The 18,796-nt window shown below is 37.1% G+C and overlaps 2 protein-coding genes across 2 annotated transcripts; one reads left to right on the top strand and one right to left on the bottom strand.

The window, feature by feature from the left end:
- Window positions 1–601: 601 nt before the first annotated feature.
- ralbb (v-ral simian leukemia viral oncogene homolog Bb (ras related)) lies at window positions 602–5,171 on the bottom strand. Its single transcript, XM_065259269.1, has 5 exons — window positions 5,036–5,171; window positions 3,823–3,964; window positions 3,463–3,671; window positions 2,066–2,243; window positions 602–1,527 (listed from the first exon to the last, which is right to left on the bottom strand). Exons 2-5 carry the CDS (start codon window positions 3,934–3,936, stop codon window positions 1,408–1,410), a joined length of 621 nt encoding a protein of 206 aa, XP_065115341.1. The 5' UTR covers window positions 3,937–3,964; window positions 5,036–5,171; the 3' UTR covers window positions 602–1,407.
- Window positions 5,172–7,359: 2,188 nt separating this feature from the next.
- On the top strand, window positions 7,360–17,566 carry LOC135740756 (inhibin beta B chain). The gene is made up of 2 exons (XM_065259268.1): window positions 7,360–8,476; window positions 15,352–17,566. The coding sequence occupies exons 1-2, from the start codon at window positions 8,092–8,094 to the stop codon at window positions 16,125–16,127; spliced, it is 1,161 nt and encodes a 386-aa protein (XP_065115340.1). The 5' UTR covers window positions 7,360–8,091; the 3' UTR covers window positions 16,128–17,566.
- The last annotated feature ends 1,230 nt before the right edge of the window (window positions 17,567–18,796 follow it).

Here is an 18,796-nt window from a genome sequence, read left to right as displayed (position 1 = left end):
GCCACAAAGTCCATTGAGAAAATATCACATCAGCTTTCATGTGATTTCACAGCGCCATCTGCAGGTGATGAGAGGAACTGCCGGCTAATTCAACTATATACAATTCATACTCATCAAATCTTTACTTTTAATGCAAAATAAGAAAGGAAATTTAAATAAATGGGTTATGCATTAATAGTAAACAAAACTTAAAACATCCAGCAGGTGATGTGGGGATTTAGTAAACACCACTTCAAATGTTCATTTCATTGCCTTGTTTTTTTTTTTTTTTTTTGCAGTCCAGTTTGTTTAAATCTTTAGGTTTTTATGTGTGCATGTGTAAAAAAGTTTAATAGTGAAAATGTAAGTTGAGCCAATCAGATGTGTTTTTACACTGGGGTGTTAAATGCTGAATAGATGCTTTCTCACATTCAAAGTCAAGGTGACCGATTACCTCCGGCTACAGTTTATTACTCTCATAAACTCTTACAGCCTCGCTGCTGCTCCTTTGTCAAAATTCCAGAGGTCATTCAATCACAGGAACAAGAATGCAAAATTCCTGCTTTCTCCAGTTGATGCTTCGACTCTGACATCACCAAAACTACATCATCTTCAAACAGAAACTCTTAACAAATTCAAGGTTTATTTAGTAAAATAACCACCAGACAGAAGAGAAACAGACACATAGAAAAGTGATTTGATTACAAAAATAATATCTTTTGAATCGTGTGTCTGTAATGTAATAAAAGTGGCACATTTTGTGGGTTTACGCAGTGGCATCTGTGATTCCTGAAGAGACGACCATTGTTCCTTAACACAAATGTGTCTTTTTCAATGTTATCTTCACATATTAAAGCACAATAATGCTTCAAAACAACACAAAATATATTTTGTGTATATATTAGAGTATTTGATATAAAAAGCAAATGTGTAGAATTTCTTTTCACTAGTTATAAAGTAAAGATATTTTCTGTACTGATTGTTAGTCAAAACTTTCTTAAGTAAATCGTTGCATTTAATGCAATTACATGTGAACAAATTTATGAGTGATTAATCCATTCAGATTGTGTTTCATGAATGAAGAATAAACATTCCTTGTGCTTATGGGCTGGTACCGGCTCAAACTATAAGTGATGTGATAACCTGACATTAGAAATGTTATACAGACTGATGCATTAAAACTGATATCCTCCATATTCCAGGTTGATTAGAGTTACAATAATGATTTCATCTCATGGCACCTTGGAAGACCTGAGAGACATTGAGAAGGTGTTGAAGACGTCTGCAGGTGGCTAATGACACCAACAACATGTGCTTTGATTGTATTTGGCAACAAAAATTATGGAGGGGGAGAAACTGGTCTCCTCGTGGTCCATTAGATCGGCTCAGTCCAGTCAGCTTGATGTGGGAATCAAGCGTTTGTGTGACTTAGAGAAGCACACATCTCTCCTTCAGACTCTTCTTCTTCTTGCCACTTTTCTTTCCGTTCTTCTCCTTGTTCTCAGACATCTTTTTTGCACGCACCTCCCTCATCAGATCAAAAAACACCTGAAATAAAAACAAGCAGCTTTATTTACACTCACCATAAGACCTTAAATTCATGACATATTCATATTCACTGAGCATCAGATGTTCTCGGATATGAGCAATATGTTTTTTTACATGACTCGTAAGTTTAATGATTCAGACAAAAATAAAAATCGTTCAAAAGACATAGGAGTTTCCTTCCTCTATGGGACACAAGAGTTAATTTTAGTTTACCAAAATATCTATAGACATCATCACGGGGAACAAAGAAAGTGGTCCACATAACTGAGCTTCTTATGAATCCAGATTCATTCATTTTATTGTTTGACTTCAGAAGTCATAAGGATGACTTTAATAGTGTTGCTTTGTACATTTTGGACTCGAGTTTAAAAGTCCCTGCATGGTCACTTTAAGCAAATCATGATTTAAAATAAAGAGGTTAAAATGACCTAAATTTATTTTATAGTGATAAAAGACAAGCACAAAAATAAAACATGCATTTTAAAACAATCATATAATCTTCTTTAATAATAATGGGTTTAAATAAAATGCACAGAACCTTGTCCACATTTGCTCGAGTTTTGGCTGATGTTTCCACATACTGGACTGACCATTCATCTGCTTTAGCTCGAGCCTCGTCTGCAGAAACCTGACGTCTGTCCTCCAAATCAGATTTATTTCCCACCACTAACAGAGGGACTATATCCTCTTCTGCTTTCACCCTTAAGATCTGCTCTCTGTAGACACCACAACACATTTACAGCACAAACACTAAGCTTTTAATGTAACACAGCTACAAATGATAAAATAGTACTGCAAGTCTTAACCAGCTGCGACTGCATTAAGACACAGAGAAAAAATACAGACTAACAAGTTTCACAAATCTATGCATTAAACAATAAATATGTTTGCAGTATTTAGGTAATTTTTTGTTGCTTTGTGAAGTATTTTCCTTTAGTGTCACAAATAGGGTTGCAAAGGGGTGGAAGTTTCCGGTAAATTTCTGGAAACTTTCCATTGGAACTTAATCTGGAGGATATATATGGAAATATTCCAAATTGATAACTTTACTGGAATTTATGGGAATTATTTGAAAATTTAGGTAAATTTATATAAACTATATCATATACAAACATAAATAAACATTTTGTTTGGTCATAAGCAGACATTATACAAATTTTAAAGAATCCTGATACTTTTAATTTTAATATGAATGTTTTTTGAAGGATTTCTTGATCAAAAAAATGCAGGCTTGATGAGCATAAAAGACTTCTTTCAAAAACATTAAAAATAGTAATGTGTGCACACTTTTGGTTGGTACGGTAATTCTGTATGATAACAGAAAACTGGCTAGCAGAATGTAGAAGAGAGATCATCACAGCATGAGCTAGCAACATGGTTTTCAATGAAATAGTGCTGGCGTACATTAAGATATCTGATTTACTGGCTTCAAGAAATGATCTGTGCATGTTATGGATGAATGTAAGTACATGCAGGGGGTGTGGTCTCACTTCAGTAAGCAGCGTGCATGTGAATGAAGAATGTGCAGGAGAGAAATTCAACTGAAATTGCATTGAATCTTGTGTTAAACAAAATTAAGATTTTTTAACTACATTTAAGTTCCCTGTTATAGGCAACTCTGCAGTTTTTTCAAATTCCCATTAATTCCTCTTAATTCCCATATATTCCTGTTAATTCCCATGGAAAGTTTCCAGCCTTGAAAATTCCTGAAATTTTGCAACCCTAGTCACAAAGCACCTGGTTACTATTGGACTACTGTTGCTACTGATGAATGTGATCTTGTTTGTCAGATGAGAAAAGAAAGAAAGCTTTTCTGGTGTGAGCAGGATGTCACAGTGATGATAACATGATATGAATCTTTCTGAGAATGTTGTGGAGTAACTGAGAGACTCTTATCTCATGTCTAGAATGACCCAGAAGTGATTTCATAAACACCTGAATTCTGAGGTAGCGCTGAAGGACTCGTGCTCTGTGATGGAGAAAACCAGAAGAAAACCTTCTCCACTGCGGAAGTAGTTATCTCTGATAGCAGCGTAATCCTCCTGACCGGCCGTATCCAAAATATCAATCTGTACTTCTTCTCCATCCAGGACCACCTTCTTTCTGTAACTATCAGCCTTCGTGGGTTCATAGTCTTCCACAAACTTTAAATAAAGAAATTCATTTAGGTGAATATTTTTTTTTTTCTGGACACTTACTAGTCACAATAAAATGTCTGAATGTCATTAGATAACAAAACAAGCATTGTGTGTGTGTGTGTGTGTATAACATATATTGAGATTGTGTTGATCTCACCTCATCATACATGAACTGCAGTGTAAGGGCAGATTTTCCAACACCTCCACTGCCCACCATGATGACCTTGTGAAGCACCAGGGAACTTTGATTCTTACTCTTATTCGCTGCCATGACTTTAGTGTTTCCAGACAAGAGAAGACTGCAAGTGTGGAAAGAAAAAAACACAACACAGCGTCATAATGTTCAGTAACCTCAATGATACTTTCTATGAAAACAATCCTACAGTAAGAACAAATAAATAAATATCAGGATTATCACTTCATCACAAGGTGATTTAGATGAATTTCAATGTTTAACAGATCACAGGATAAATAGCAAGAGAGTATGTACATGTCATAGAGTAAGTATGTAGAGAATATATGTATATAAATAGGAAACTACTTAATATGTACAAGGAAGTATGTGAAATAATGAGGTAGTAAACAGTGCAAGTACAGATACGCAAGTTTAGAGACTGGAGCATATTGTACATTACAATATAATACAGATTATAATAATGTATCATATATCATTTAACATATAACATGAAAAACTACATTTATTGAATACACAAAGTTGTGTACCCTGTTCAGCTATACCTTTATAATATAATGCATTTACTGTATAGTGATACTTTCTGACAAATAATATTGTCTAGCTACTAATGCATTAAATCAATCATACAGTGGTAATACCATTACAATATTTATATATAAAGTATGTTGATGTAAGGTTTCTATGTGAATACTATGTAGCAACGTTATATGATTATGGTATTTACTGATGTTTCCACCTGACAATATTACTGTAAGTTACCGTGGTACTATCGAATTGTTTTTGTCATTAACAGTTAAAAGAAGAAGTGAGTGTTAACTTTCGGCAAAGTTACAAATAACCAAAAAATATACTTTCAATTTACAAACACTGAAAGGTTTTATCAGCCGTTTAAAATTATTTTTACATCTACGTTTTAAATCCGGACACAACCCCTTCCTCGTTGTTATAAACGTGAGCCCGCCTTCTCTGGCTTTTAATTGGTCAGTCATCCCATATAATGGGCGGGCCCTGGACTACTCCTCCTCTCATTGGATCCATGAACAATCGATCACAATGTTGTTCCACAAAACAGAGGGACGCTTCATCCGAGGAAATTCTTTAGTACTTTAAAACCGTCGTGTGCGCAAACACTTCAAGACATTTATAAGAATAAAGACTACTATGAGTGACTTACCGTATGTTTAGTCTGTGAAGAGCCTTTAATTTAATTCGCGTGTATAATCCGTTAAAACATAATTCTTTCACACTGGATCCACTCCTTTACTCACACAGATGTACGGTCGCTCCCACCCACCGGATATTCACTGATGACAAGGAAAATGACAAGGATGTGACGTCACGACCCCCATATATGGATATACCGATTGTCTTGTATAAACATTTTTATCTTTTATACCAGCATATGGCTTGTCCCAGAATTTATCCCATAATGCAACAGGAACACGTAGTATTTAGTTGTACAAAAACGATAAAAAGCTTTAGAGAATATATATATATATATATATATATATATATATATATATATATATATATATATATATATATATATATATATATATATATATATATATATATATATATATATATATATATATATAAAGCAGACAATATTCTCTGTTTGCTGCTTGTTTTTCTTTACAAACCCTGTTCATTTACAATTACATTTTAAAATATTGAAACTGGTTATTTTGAAGAGATTATCTTATTTATTCAGTCAAATCTATCTAATATAGTGCATTAGTGTATTTTTATTTTAATCATTTAAGATCTTAGATCATAAGTAAACGCAATTGCCAAAATAATAAATACACTATTTATTTGATATGCACATTATATTGCTTTTTAATTCAAATAATATAATATGTCTAGATGATGCCAGCTTGTCGAAGTGATTTCTTAGGCCCAAAATTGTTTAAATGTCGCCTGTTTTTATTTAGTCAAAACTATTCGCAAATCTTTCTAAAATTTTTTTTTCAAAATCATTTAAAGCAATTACTTAAAAAAAGTTTGTTGCGAGGTCCTGAGAAAGAACTGATGCGCACTAAAATGCATGTTTTTTATTAATCCTTTTCATTTTAAATACTTAATATATATATAAGATTAATGGTAACACCCAATTCTCACTATTAACTGGTTGGTTATTTGCATTAATATTACTGAGATATTGGCTGTTTATTAATACTTAAAAAGCACATATTATATTGCCTGATTCTGCAAAACCTTATTCTACATCCTTAATCCTACCTAAACTTAAACTTAACAACTACTTTATATTAATAATGTATTAATAGTATTAATAATCAGTAATTAGGAGTATATTGAGGCAAAAGTAGTTAATAGTTTAACAACCTTACGATGACTTATGTTGTTGAAGAGTTTTTGATTTTCCTTGTACTTACACAAATATAGAGAGCGCAGTATTTCTATTTTTAATATAGAGTATAAATATAAACATTTATTTATATGCCACATTTTGTGTTATTTTCTGTATTGTGATGGTGTTATATTTGCATTTTTCATTCTCTCATGCTAGGCTATGTGTTGTTTGCTATTATAAACAATGTCTCATCAAAAATACAAGCAATGCCTGTCTGTCTGTGATATACTCGTTTTGCCGAGTGGGGGCACTGTTTTACAACATTAAAGGGATAGTTCACCCAAAAATGAAATATCTGTCATAATTTACTCACCCTCAAATTGTTTCATACATGTATTCATTTCTTTGTTTTGATGAACATGGAGGAAGATATTTTGAGGAAACCGATCATGAGCCCCATTCACTTCCATGGTATTGTTTTTTCCTATGGAAGTCAATAAGGCTCATGATCGTTAACAAACATTCCTCAAAATATCTTCCTTCGTGTTCATCAAAACAAAGACATTTATACAAGTTTGTGACAACATGGGAGGGAGTAAGTGATGACAAAATCTTAAATTTTGGGTGAACTATCCCTTTAAACTCTCCCATGGTGAAGTATTCTGGAGAACCAATTTATGTATAGCTTTATTTTAAAACAAAACAAGTACTTTGACAAACATTAAAAGAGTCATAGTTGTTGTGTTTTTGTATGATATCCTTTAAATGACATTATTTTGCTCCTGCTTAATCAGTTTAAAAGTCCATTCATTCAATTACTCAAACCAGTTAAACCTTGGCTCACTTGTTTTCCATGACTGAAAGAAAATGACTATAAAGTGTTTTTATTAACCATGGATTTTTAATCTTTTCCAGATCTACATTGTTTTATTCTCGTTATAATAGAAATATCTAAAAAAAATACTGTAATAACAAGTTTTAACAAGTATGTTTATTTTAAGCTGAAATAAGAATCTGTAGCTAATGTACAAACCAATTCAACATATTAGTTAAGGGCCATTAGTCCACTGCGCATTTTCTCTGTAGATCATGCTGAGTTTCTCTGCCTTTATAATCCTCTGGTGTTGCTGGACCCACGTGGTTCTCTTCTCCTGTATAAAAACTTTTCAGAGTCTCTGAGAGGCACAATGTCTGTTTGCAAGAGAAAAAGCCAAAGTGCCCGAAGACCATCTCGCGCTTCAACAGCTATGAAGAAGAAACACATGGAAAACCTATTCTGGAAGTCAAAATTTCCAACGAAGGAGGACGAGACCTTCAATTAAAGAGCTAAAATAAAGACAAGGGCGCGTGACAATTTGGAAACATTGTGGGAAAATTAGACTGCTTTATTCTCAATCGCTTGCCTTCATCATGGATTATTTTAACTAAGTAGTGTGAAGAAACAAGGACACAGCAGAGCAGGTTTTCTTTTGTTTAGTCTGTGGGGGTTTTAGATGCGTAATATTGGGATTTTCAGTCATGTCATGACGCACTGGGTTTACGCGCAAAAGTGCCATTCGCGGCGGTAAAGGTGGACAGATCCGACACCCTCCGTTTGGTTTTCTTATTCATTTTTATAAATGAACAAACTTTGTGACATTTGGATGATAGAGCAGAAAACGCTCACTTTGTTATTCATCAAAACTATACTGAACGCATCACGGAGTGGCCAAAGAGACATTTAACACCAGGAACCTTTTTCAGGCATTTCAAGGATTTATTGCTTTTGCGTTTAATTGGTCAAATGTGGACCGAACCTATAACGCAATAAGAGTGGATATTACAGCTCGACCAATCATTTAACACTTTTTAAGTAGCCTAAACGCGGATACTTCTCGCATTCATCTCCAGTCGAGCGCGCGCATTCACGGAAAATGAAAAGGTTGTCGTTTCAAGTGCTTTATTTCGTGTTCTTCATCCTCGTGATCCGTGGCACACCGGCACCGGACACCGAAACCCAGAGCATCAGTCCGAGCTGCGCGTCATGCGGGCTCAGTCAGACGGATGCATCCCCACGCGTGGACGGGGACTTATTGGAGGCGGTAAAAAGACACATTTTGAGCCGGTTACAGATGAGGGACCGACCCAACATCACACACCCCATTCCGAAGGCGGCGATGGTGACCGCCCTGAAAAAGCTTCACGCCGGGAAAGTGCGCGAGGACGGGAGAGTGGAGATCCCGAACCTGGACGGACACGGAGCGCCCTCGAACGAAGTGGAGGAGGAAACGTCAGAGATCATCAGTTTCGCAGAGACAGGTTTGTATCAGATCTTTGTCCAAACCCAAAGCAACTTTACTGAATTCTATTGAGTTATGGTCAAATAAAGATACACTGGGTCAAAGCGCAGACTTTTATGAGAATTATGGTTTGTAGGGGAGGCCAAGGTTACTTTTGGTTAAACATGCATTGTGGAACATTACGTTCATTATATTATTTGCCTTTGTAAAAAATTATTTTATTCACTAATTAAAAAAAAAAAATTAGGGGAATACTACGATTCACAGAAAGTGAACTGTTTTGAAACCAACTGCAGATAAAGAAAACTGTATTTGGACTTCAAACCTTAGTTACTCAGATTCAGTCCATGTGACAACTTGCCCCTGTTGGTTCATCAATACATTACCATATCTGTGTTCAAAAGATAATGTAAGATTGTCGTCATCTGATTCTGCTTAATGTACAGATCTGTATGGTCTTTGATGGTTCATTATAGACTCTTCAAATCAGTGGCTTCATTATTAAAGAACTTCAGTACAGTAATTGAAACCTGCTAAAGAATCAAATTAAAGCCAAAAACAGCTTACTAGTCAACAGATGAAAGCGTATTGCTTTACAGTTCTGCGTCGTCCGTCCACTGCACAGTTTAAGGGTGTCATCTCTGCAATCATTTCAGGCCATACGCTGATCAGATGAATCAGTTTTGTTGGATGAAGGAAACCCAAAGAGTAAGACAGAGAAACACTAACATGTGTTTAATTTCATTGACTTTATCTGTATAGACAACAGTCTTTATTCTGGTATGAAACAGCTACTTTTCACAAACATTAAATCTGATAAGAAAAGTCCACAGCACATAGCAGTCACAAAGAAAAGTAAATTCGCCAGCACCCTTGTGAAAATCAAGGCACTCGACGTCTTGTAGACTTTACAGATGTGAGCGAGTAAAGACTGCAGGAATCATTTTAAACACGGTCATTTAAACTGAGTACACATCGTGAAGCCAGCAGGTTTCCCTGCCTTTGACCCTTTGTGCTGTGTTTTTCTGTGGCCCTTTGGGTCTCAAAAGAAAGATCTGGGTTGGTGGCTGCCAAGATGAGATTGGCACCCAGACAAGGACCAGGAACAATTTACCAAAATGCCGCAATGATGGAGACTTAAAATGACCAACGGTGCCACACGTTTAGCTGCCAGATTGTTCAAACACTGCCGGGTGGAAGTATTGGGCTGCCCTGTGCCATTTCTGACTGTGCCAGTTCAACAGTTGATGTATTTTGTTTAGGGTCGTCTTAAAGGAATAGTTCACCCAAAAATAAAAATTCTGTCATTAAAATGCTCATTTAAACCTGTATGGATTTCTTTTGAATTTCACAAAAGAAGATATTTTGATAAATGATGGTAAGCACACAGCTGACTGTAACCATTAACTTCCATAGTAGGAAAACACATATTATGGAAGTATTGTAATAAATGATGAAGAAAATATTTTGATAAATGATGGTAAGCTAAGCACTTAGTTGACGTTACCCATTGAATTACATCATATTTGTTTTTCCTACTATGAAAGTCAATGGTTACAATCAAGTGTGTGCTAAATTAAATATGATTGGTGAAGTTTTTTATGTAATAATTTGATTAAACATGATGAAAACAAGCTTTATTTTATAACATGTGCTGTTAAATAATTCAAAATAAGACCAGATACATTTAAGCAACTAATAGATTTGAATAGATTCAGCTCACCCTGAATTGTGGCTTTATAAAATGTGTATTCATAAGACGCTCGTTCTGAGGTCGGACTTCTAGCGAGAGAGCGCTTTAATAAAGACATGCAGTCTGAAATGTGGACTTTCGCTGCTCTGAGTCGTGAACCGGCTTGGCACACGGCAGATTCTGGCCTGACTCTGTGTCTCATTAGAATGCAGGGTGACCTCAGGACATGGAGTGCTGGATGACTTCCAGAATCTTCTTGAGGATCTAGTTTGCTTTAAGAATGGTTCTGCCCTGTGCTGGCAGAGGCCAATTGAGTCCCTTTAGGTTTTGCTGACATCTTAATGGTGTGTGGAGACTCAGGTGAGGACGAGAGCCAAGAGGGATAGTTTGCTCGCTCTGTCTATTAGAACCCAATGATGAATGTGCTGGGCGCTTCGCAAAAGTCTCAACCCAAGCGGGATTCTGTCCAACCTGTAATGAAGCGCTTCTTGTTTTGATGCTTGATTTGTGTTTGTGACACCAGATGACATTGGTATTGTTATTAACCGCAAACATTACCGTTGATGTAAAGTATTCAACTTAACATTAACTCAATCCCAATGATCTGTTACTCTTAGAGCTCAAATCATGTGATTTTCTAAACAGTTGGGGGGTGTATGCCAGCGGACGGCATATGTTATCAATTGTTTTCAATGGAAGCACCACGCTTTTCAAAAAGGCCAGCAGCTGGTGTTTTTTTCCCACGCTGAGCCATACCTGTCAACATTGGGATTTGAAAATAAGGGAAATTTCCCAACAATTTTCCCAGACGTAAATTTGAAAACCCCTGGTCTAACCAAGGGAATGAAGGGGTGATACGTTTTTTTCATTTGGTTTCTCCTGAATCTGCAAAGGACTTGTTTTACACATAGGTCCCAGAAGATGCAATCCCCCTCTGAGGAGTGTATCTGATTTTGCATTACAAAAAAAACACAAACAGAAGTGTTTCCCAACACATAAAGTTACAAAGAATGCGATGCACATCCAAATGTGCGTGTACGGGAGGATTGGGTGAACGTGTCCGCCGAGTGTGTGTGTCGGGCACTGAATTCTGTGTAAATTCCTCTGAATCTTCTTCTTCTTCTTGTTTTATAAGTGGGTGTTGTTTGTGTAAGATGTTACAGCTAATACTGCCGCCTACTTTCCCGGCAGCAAAGGTAGCAAACATATCAAATACAGCCAGTGGGATTTTTTGAATATAAATTAAAAATACGAGAAAATATTTAAACAAGATGATAGCGAGATAGAATGCTAAAATACGGGAAAATCTCTGGAAAAATGGGATGGTTGACAGGTATGCACTGAGCATCCATGCATGTCTTTTCCCCATGCTCAGCGCTGAGCATCCAGAGTTGAAAATTTTTTAGCTTTGGGTAAAACACTCAGCTCTTCAATGTCACTTTTAACTCGACCGTCCAATCACAGTGGAGGAGGGGCGGGACAAATATTACAACAACCAACAGCGCATCGTTCAAAGCAAAAGTATCTTAGTAAGCAGTCAAAGTAATTAGCTAAAAAACACAGGTAAGCACCTACAGCCGACGTCCTCCTGACGATTTTAGCCGGGTTTAAACACTTTGTTGTATACGCCCCCTTAGACCTGAATGCTGGGAAAATGTAAAAATAGGAGAAAAATGTATAGATCAAACTATAAAGACTTTAGGGTGGGCTCCTATCAACCATTCATATCACACTAGCAACCACATTCTTACAACATCCTTTGTGAAATCGTGTAGCAGGAGTGAATTACATCACATGCAGCATCATCAGATTTTATGAGGATTTAAGGGTCTAGCTGGTGTCTTACTCTGCTTCTTTACAAGTCTCAGATGTTATTATGATGTTCATATGGTTGCTTACATTGTGATATTTCCAGTCTGATATTTTACAGACAGTGTTTGAGTCTCTGTACTAAAATAAGAGAATAAAACCCCATTCACACAGACCTTTGGTCCCAGAAAATACCCGTAAAATTGCCAGACAAGCGTCTGTGTGAACACAAACTCGTCCCGTTAATCTTCTGGGATCGTGGCCGGAAAGAGGACATAGTCAGATACACGGAAAACCCTCTGTGTGAACAAGAAGCCGAAACAATGCCGTAATGGGCTTGTCTTAGTGAGGACACGCGCGTCATTACAACACAAGTTATGGTTCAGCTCCTTACAACGAGAGATAACATGCATATAAACATTCACCACGAGAAATGTTGCAAACTAGATTGAAGCAGTTATCAGGAAATGATAAATGAGACGCATAAACAATGACGCACGTGCCGTAGTGAGGACATGGCAACATGAAGTTGGTTCAACTCTTTAAAATGAGGGATTTACAACATTCATGACGAGAAATGGCAGCAAACTGGACTGAAGCAGATATCAGGTAAGTTAGCTCGTTACTTACTGCGTTGAAACGGAGATCATTCAGCAGCATAAAAGAATTTCGCGTCACGTGCTCATTTGAGCTATAATAAACGAAAATACCTGCGCGTTATCCCAATAAGATATATCGTTCAGCTCCTCAAAATGCGAGTTTTAAATGCATATAAACGATTACGGTGAGAAATGTCTGAAAACTGTATTAAAGCAGAGATCAGGGAGCTTGTCAAATATCCACTCTGAAGCTGAGATCATTCACCAGCATAGAACTGTGCATTCACGCGCTCCTTTGTAGTCTTATCATAAACAAAAATGCATGCGAGTGGTTTCTGGAGAGAGAAATAATAAATAATTTGCAAACTTCAGACGCTGCGTAGAAGAGAGGGCGGGACTTTCAACAGGTCACGTATCTTTCCGGGACCATCAGATGCGGGCTAATCATGGCAGTGTGAATGAACAAAAAATCTAAGGATTCCGGAAAAATCCAGGATGCCTTTCCTGTGTATTTTCCGGAATGTCTGTGTGAAAAGGGCTTAAGAGTGAAGTATAAACCAGCAGCTCTGAGGATGTTGTTTATCTCTCAAGATATCCAACTGTGTCCTGATGGCAGTGTAGGAAAACCCCTGTGGATGAAAACATGACATGAGATTTACCTCTGCTGTGTTGTTCGGCTCGAGCACGTGGGAAAGAGCTTGGCAGGTTGTATTGTAGATTCAGAAAAGCCCACCCAGATCATTGTCTTGCTCCAGATTAACTGTGAGACTTTAACTCAAGAGTTTTGTCTTTCAATGTTTGTTTCTCACCTATTTAACTCACCAGAGAAATGGCATGCATCTGAATAATTTTATGCTACCTGATTTCAGAGGTTTTCATTTATAGTTTGGTGTATTCTCTGTATGTTTTTTTCCATATAGTAAAAAGGAAAATTATTTAATTGTGTCATGTAATCATCCCAAAAAAATGCCTTTAGAATATTGAAAATATTGGGTTTCCTAATATTAAAGTCTGTGATTGTGAAGGTTTAGCTCTAATTCAAGTTATGTGTTAAACTAATGAGATTATCCAGTTAGAGTACTGTAAATCACCCGTGTGACCAACGGAGATATTTCACTCTCTCCCACTGCTTCCACAGCATCACTTAATTCATGTCACACAAATGTAAACACGCATGTTCGTAATGTACAGAATGATCAAATCAAATTTAGATTTATTTTTAAACATGACTATTTTAAGTCTGTTCTTCAGATGCATCATTCACATTCCTAAAGCGTGAGATATTTTTATCCTCTCGTTTACACATCATGTAAACATCATATTTCTTCTTTATGAGGAGGCCGCCTTTCCTTTTACTGTAACGCTGGCTGCTGTTCTTCTTCAGGTAGAAAGTTGAATATTTAGTTTACAAAGAGAAGAAGTATGACCATCAAAGCTAACCTTAAATCTGCTGCTTGTTGAGATCTTTTAGGAGATCTGTTGACCTGGGCCTGTTACCATCCACACTAGAAACCACACAGCGATACACTAATCGAGTTACGATATATATTAGAAAGAAGAAGCAAGAAGAATTTTTTTGAGGAAGTCTCAAAATAAAGTCCACTATCATGTAAATTTGTTTCTTTGTCTTTCTCCCAGTCGTTTCCGTGCGTTTGACACGTTCTCACTGTACCACTGTTATGGTCATGGCATGCACTTCCTGTGACATCACAGCCTCTCATTGTGCCATCTCTCAGTGAGCTCAGCAGCTTTTACTGGGAGTCTTTGAAGCGTTGTGTTGTGTTCTCATGAGCTCTCCTCATCTCCGTTTGGACTCTTGGCCAACTGGACCTGACCCCAGAGCAGAACTGTCATAGACTACACTGTCGGAAAAATCTCACAGAGTCCTGTGGACTGATTTTAACCATTAAGAGGCGGTTAACACAGTTTCTGGTGTGAAAGATTTTGTGCCAATATTAATTTTCCCTGTTACTATCAAACTAAAGTGATGATCTTATAAGGGATTGAATATGCATTGTTACATTGACAAATTTTTGCACAGGATTTTTGCCCATAAAAATGTGCCTTTATTTTTGTCATTCTTGATTTTGGAGTCATGAGGTTGACAAGTTAATAGTTTTTACCTGTGCTGAAATGAGATGCAAAAGAGACTGAAGTTGAGAAAAGTTCCTCATGTTCTTTAGATTGATGTGATCCTAATCTTAACCCGTTCCTTTGAGCGGGACACCTGAGTTTACTTCAATATGTTGCATGTAAATTTGTATATATCATGACAAACTATATATATCAATGGAAGGTCTAAGAATGTAGTTTTCATAATATTGCAAAACATTTTAGCAGTAAAAAAATAAAGCAGTGACAGTAATTTATTGATTTGTGACAAGAGTTTGCAGCAAACCGTTGACACCTAGTGGCCATTGTTGGTAAAACCTCTAAAAGTGTAATACAAATGTGATAATTGTAAGTATAAAATATATTATTTTTACATTATTTTTATTTATTACAATAAATGTGAACTGCTTTAACAATATATTCATTTTCACCTCTAGAAACTTTAAAGTGTTTTTTTTAAAACAAGACCAAGATTAAGCTTCTAGACCAAAAACATGCCAGAGTTATATTAATTTTAAGGTGTACATTATCTTCCCCCCATTTAAAAAGGGCTGCATCAGTTAAAATGTTAATGTTTGAATCCTTTGTAGTCATATAATGTTAGTTTTTCCACAGGTTCAGGTCATTTACTGTAAGCTAATACAAGGAGCTGATTCTTTTCCCCATCTTTTTATCTCTCAGATGAGTTGCTGACCTCCAAAACCAGTCTGTTTTTCATCATCTCCAATGAGGGAAACCAGAACCTGTACGTGACCCAGGCAAACTTGTGGCTGTACTTCCGACTGCTTCCCAACGTGCTGGAGAAGGGCTCTCGGAGGAAGGTGACGGTGAAGGTGTATTCTCAGGAGCCGGGCCTCGGGAGCAAGTGGAACCTGGTGGAGAAACGCGTGGACCTCAAACGCAGCGGCTGGCACACCTTTCCTTTAACGGAAGCCGTGCAGATGGTTTTCACCAAGGGCGATCGACGACAGAACCTGGACGTGAGGTGCGACGGCTGCGAGAGCTTGGGCGTTCAGCCCGTGTTGGTGAACTCGGCGGACGAGTCCCATCGTCCGTTCCTGGTCGTTCAGGCGCGTGCGGCGGATAACAAACATCGCATTCGTAAACGAGGCCTGGAATGCGACGGCAATAACAGTCTGTGTTGCCGCCAGCAGTTCTACATCGATTTTCGGCTCATCGGGTGGAACGACTGGATCATCGCCCCGTCGGGGTACTTTGGGAACTATTGCGAAGGGAGCTGTCCCGCGTACATGGCCGGTGTGCCCGGCTCCGCCTCGTCTTTCCACACGGCCGTGGTGAACCAGTACCGAATGCGGGGCATGAGCCCGGGGTCCATGAACTCTTGTTGCATCCCGACCAAACTGAGCACCATGTCCATGCTGTACTTTGATGACGAATACAATATTGTGAAACGAGATGTACCCAATATGATTGTAGAGGAGTGTGGATGTGCTTGAGTATGAGGCCTTCCTTTTTATAAACATGGACCTGAATTTCCCAAAAATACTAAAATATTACGGTAAAAGTCATATTTATAAACAAACTCATCTGTTCATGCGCACCCCAACTCTTTCACGTGTGCACAAATCTTTGTACATATATTTATGTTCTTTAATATCATCCGATAGAGGCGTTTATCCGTTTGCCGTGGCGTGATCTAGTATGTTTTTATAAATACAGAGATGTTATGGCTGAATCCCACAGAATGAGTCTTTGTCTTCTACTCCGCTGCCTTTGAATTGTTTTCCTATGTAAATGTGAGTGAGACAGAAAGCGTTTTACACATGAATCGAGTTAAATTCAGAGCAATGTGAGGAGCGTGAAGAGAGCAGTTACAGTAACAACTGCTTTTTAAAAGAGCTCCATTCCTGTGTCTCGCATGCTTTAAATGCAAGAACGCATTCTGTGTGAACGGCCCGTAAGCTCCGTATCAAAAGGACGAGAAAGACTTTACCATGTTTTGGCTCTTCTGTCTGAAACGGTAGATGGATGAGAGATGAACATGGACTCTTTCTATATAACACAGATCTGAATTAAATCAAAAAGCACTGACCATCTCATCAAAACAACACCAGCACTTCCACACAGAATGAGTTCACCTAAAGACATACTTTATTTTATATTCAATCAGATCCATTTATAAAACATGATGTGGAAACTACAGATCATCATTCTGGTTCCTGTGACCTTCATAAACATAACTTATATTCACTCACTTGCCATACAGCGTTCAGTCATGTCATGGTGCAGCATAGCACTTGCAAAAAAATAAAGAAATAGTAAATGCACATTTTATAGCACTTGCAGACTAAAAGGCCTTTGAGGGCACCTGTCGTCTTCGCTCACTATTCTTAAATCAGTGCCACACAAGCTATGCAATGTACAGAAGTGACATAAACCTGATGACAACATACTAAACTCTTTCAATACTTGAAATGTAAACTTTCGCTTTCTTCTCCGAGCGGATTGTTCTTACGATGTTTGCACTGAAGTTGCATTATTAATAAAGAAGAAAAGCTGCCATTGGACAAAATAAAAAGTTATTTTTATAAAAGCAAGTGTATTATACCGAATCATGGAACCAAAGAGGCCAAGATTTTAGCTGTTGTGAGATGGCCAGGCCATCAGATACTTTTGTAAAATATTTTTTAAATACGCGAGAGGCCTAAACTACGTATCAGGGTACGGTGGAGTCCTTTTCCAGTTGCAACAAATGGAATATTTCATATTTTTCCATCGACTTAATTTTTTTGTCTCCTGTTTTCTATTTAATATTTCTAGCGTCTATTCCAGACTCATTTAGAAACAAATACATGCCATCTCTGTACAGCTCATGTAAGATAAAGAATGCTTTGAAATATTTTCTTCTTTGTAACTGTTATGAAATAAATTTCTTATTCGGCATTAAGAGCTGTTGTGTTGTGTCACTGTAAAACAATATGATGTTCAAGTTGAAAAACACAAAAACCTACAGCAGGGGTGTGCCATATTGGAATTTTTTTTATCTGAATATGATTTCTTATCATATGAATATGAAGTCTTATACTGTTCTAGCTTCCTCCTATAACATATTAATATGATTAAGGTTAATGTTGGTGTTATAAACCAAACAGAAAGGTCTTTATGATTTAAAACGAAAGCATTTAAGTAAACACTACTTACTACTGAGTAAGTCAGAAAATGCAAACTTTCATCAAACACAGCACAATAAGTGATGCACAGCTGTACATAAGGGCTCATAACTTTAATGTAGCGAGTTTCTCTTCAGCCATTTCACACTGTTATGTTTATAATAGTCCATTGTTCATATTTATGATCTTATAATCCATTTGAAAATATTCTTTTGAACTGACTGTATTCGTCAGAAAAACGCGTAGAAATTGCAAAGAGCGCGATCAAAGAAAAAACATGTATATGACTTTTTTTACAAGCCATACACACGCCGCAATAAAATGTGCTGCTACATCACGCATCAAATTCAATTTGTGGGCACTGAAGTCTGGTGATATCCTTGATAAATTTGCACATGCTTACAACAACAACAACATAATCGCACACGATATATCATGCACACCTACTGTAGACCTCAGCAGCCATCAGACAATGCATTAGGGGAATTTATATGTTTGTTTGCGTATCAACACTGTTTGTATGTAAAATGAAATAACAAATTATTCTGTGAAGGTGTTTACAGTTTCACGTTAAGTGTTAGAAGGAAGAACTGTGATCTTTGATCTGTCAGCACTACAATTAGAGCATACGTGCACATTAGTGCGTCTGTCTCAGGACAATGTGTTTGTCAGCAGAAGGGAAATGACATGTTTTGGAAAGACACAGAGGTTCAATCAAACACTGTTGGGTTTTTACTTAAGTAAGGGGGCAAAACAAAAACAGCAAGCACTGATGAAGAGAGAAAACACTGAAACAATGCTCAGTGCATTGTGTTAGTGGCACAAACATTCATGGCTCTGAACCAAGACAACAAAAAAAATGATACCTGGTAATGCATTGCAAGTCACTTTGTATAAAAGTGTTTGACAAATGTGTAAATGTCAATGTGTACAACACGCCTGCATGAACAGCTAATTCATAAAAGAATTGAGATTATTCCTGCTGACGTACAATG

This window comes from Paramisgurnus dabryanus, chromosome 14 (genome assembly GCF_030506205.2).
Source record: "Paramisgurnus dabryanus chromosome 14, PD_genome_1.1, whole genome shotgun sequence".
Lineage (NCBI taxonomy): Eukaryota > Metazoa > Chordata > Actinopteri > Cypriniformes > Cobitidae > Paramisgurnus > Paramisgurnus dabryanus.
This window is presented reverse-complemented; position numbering and strand designations above follow the sequence as displayed.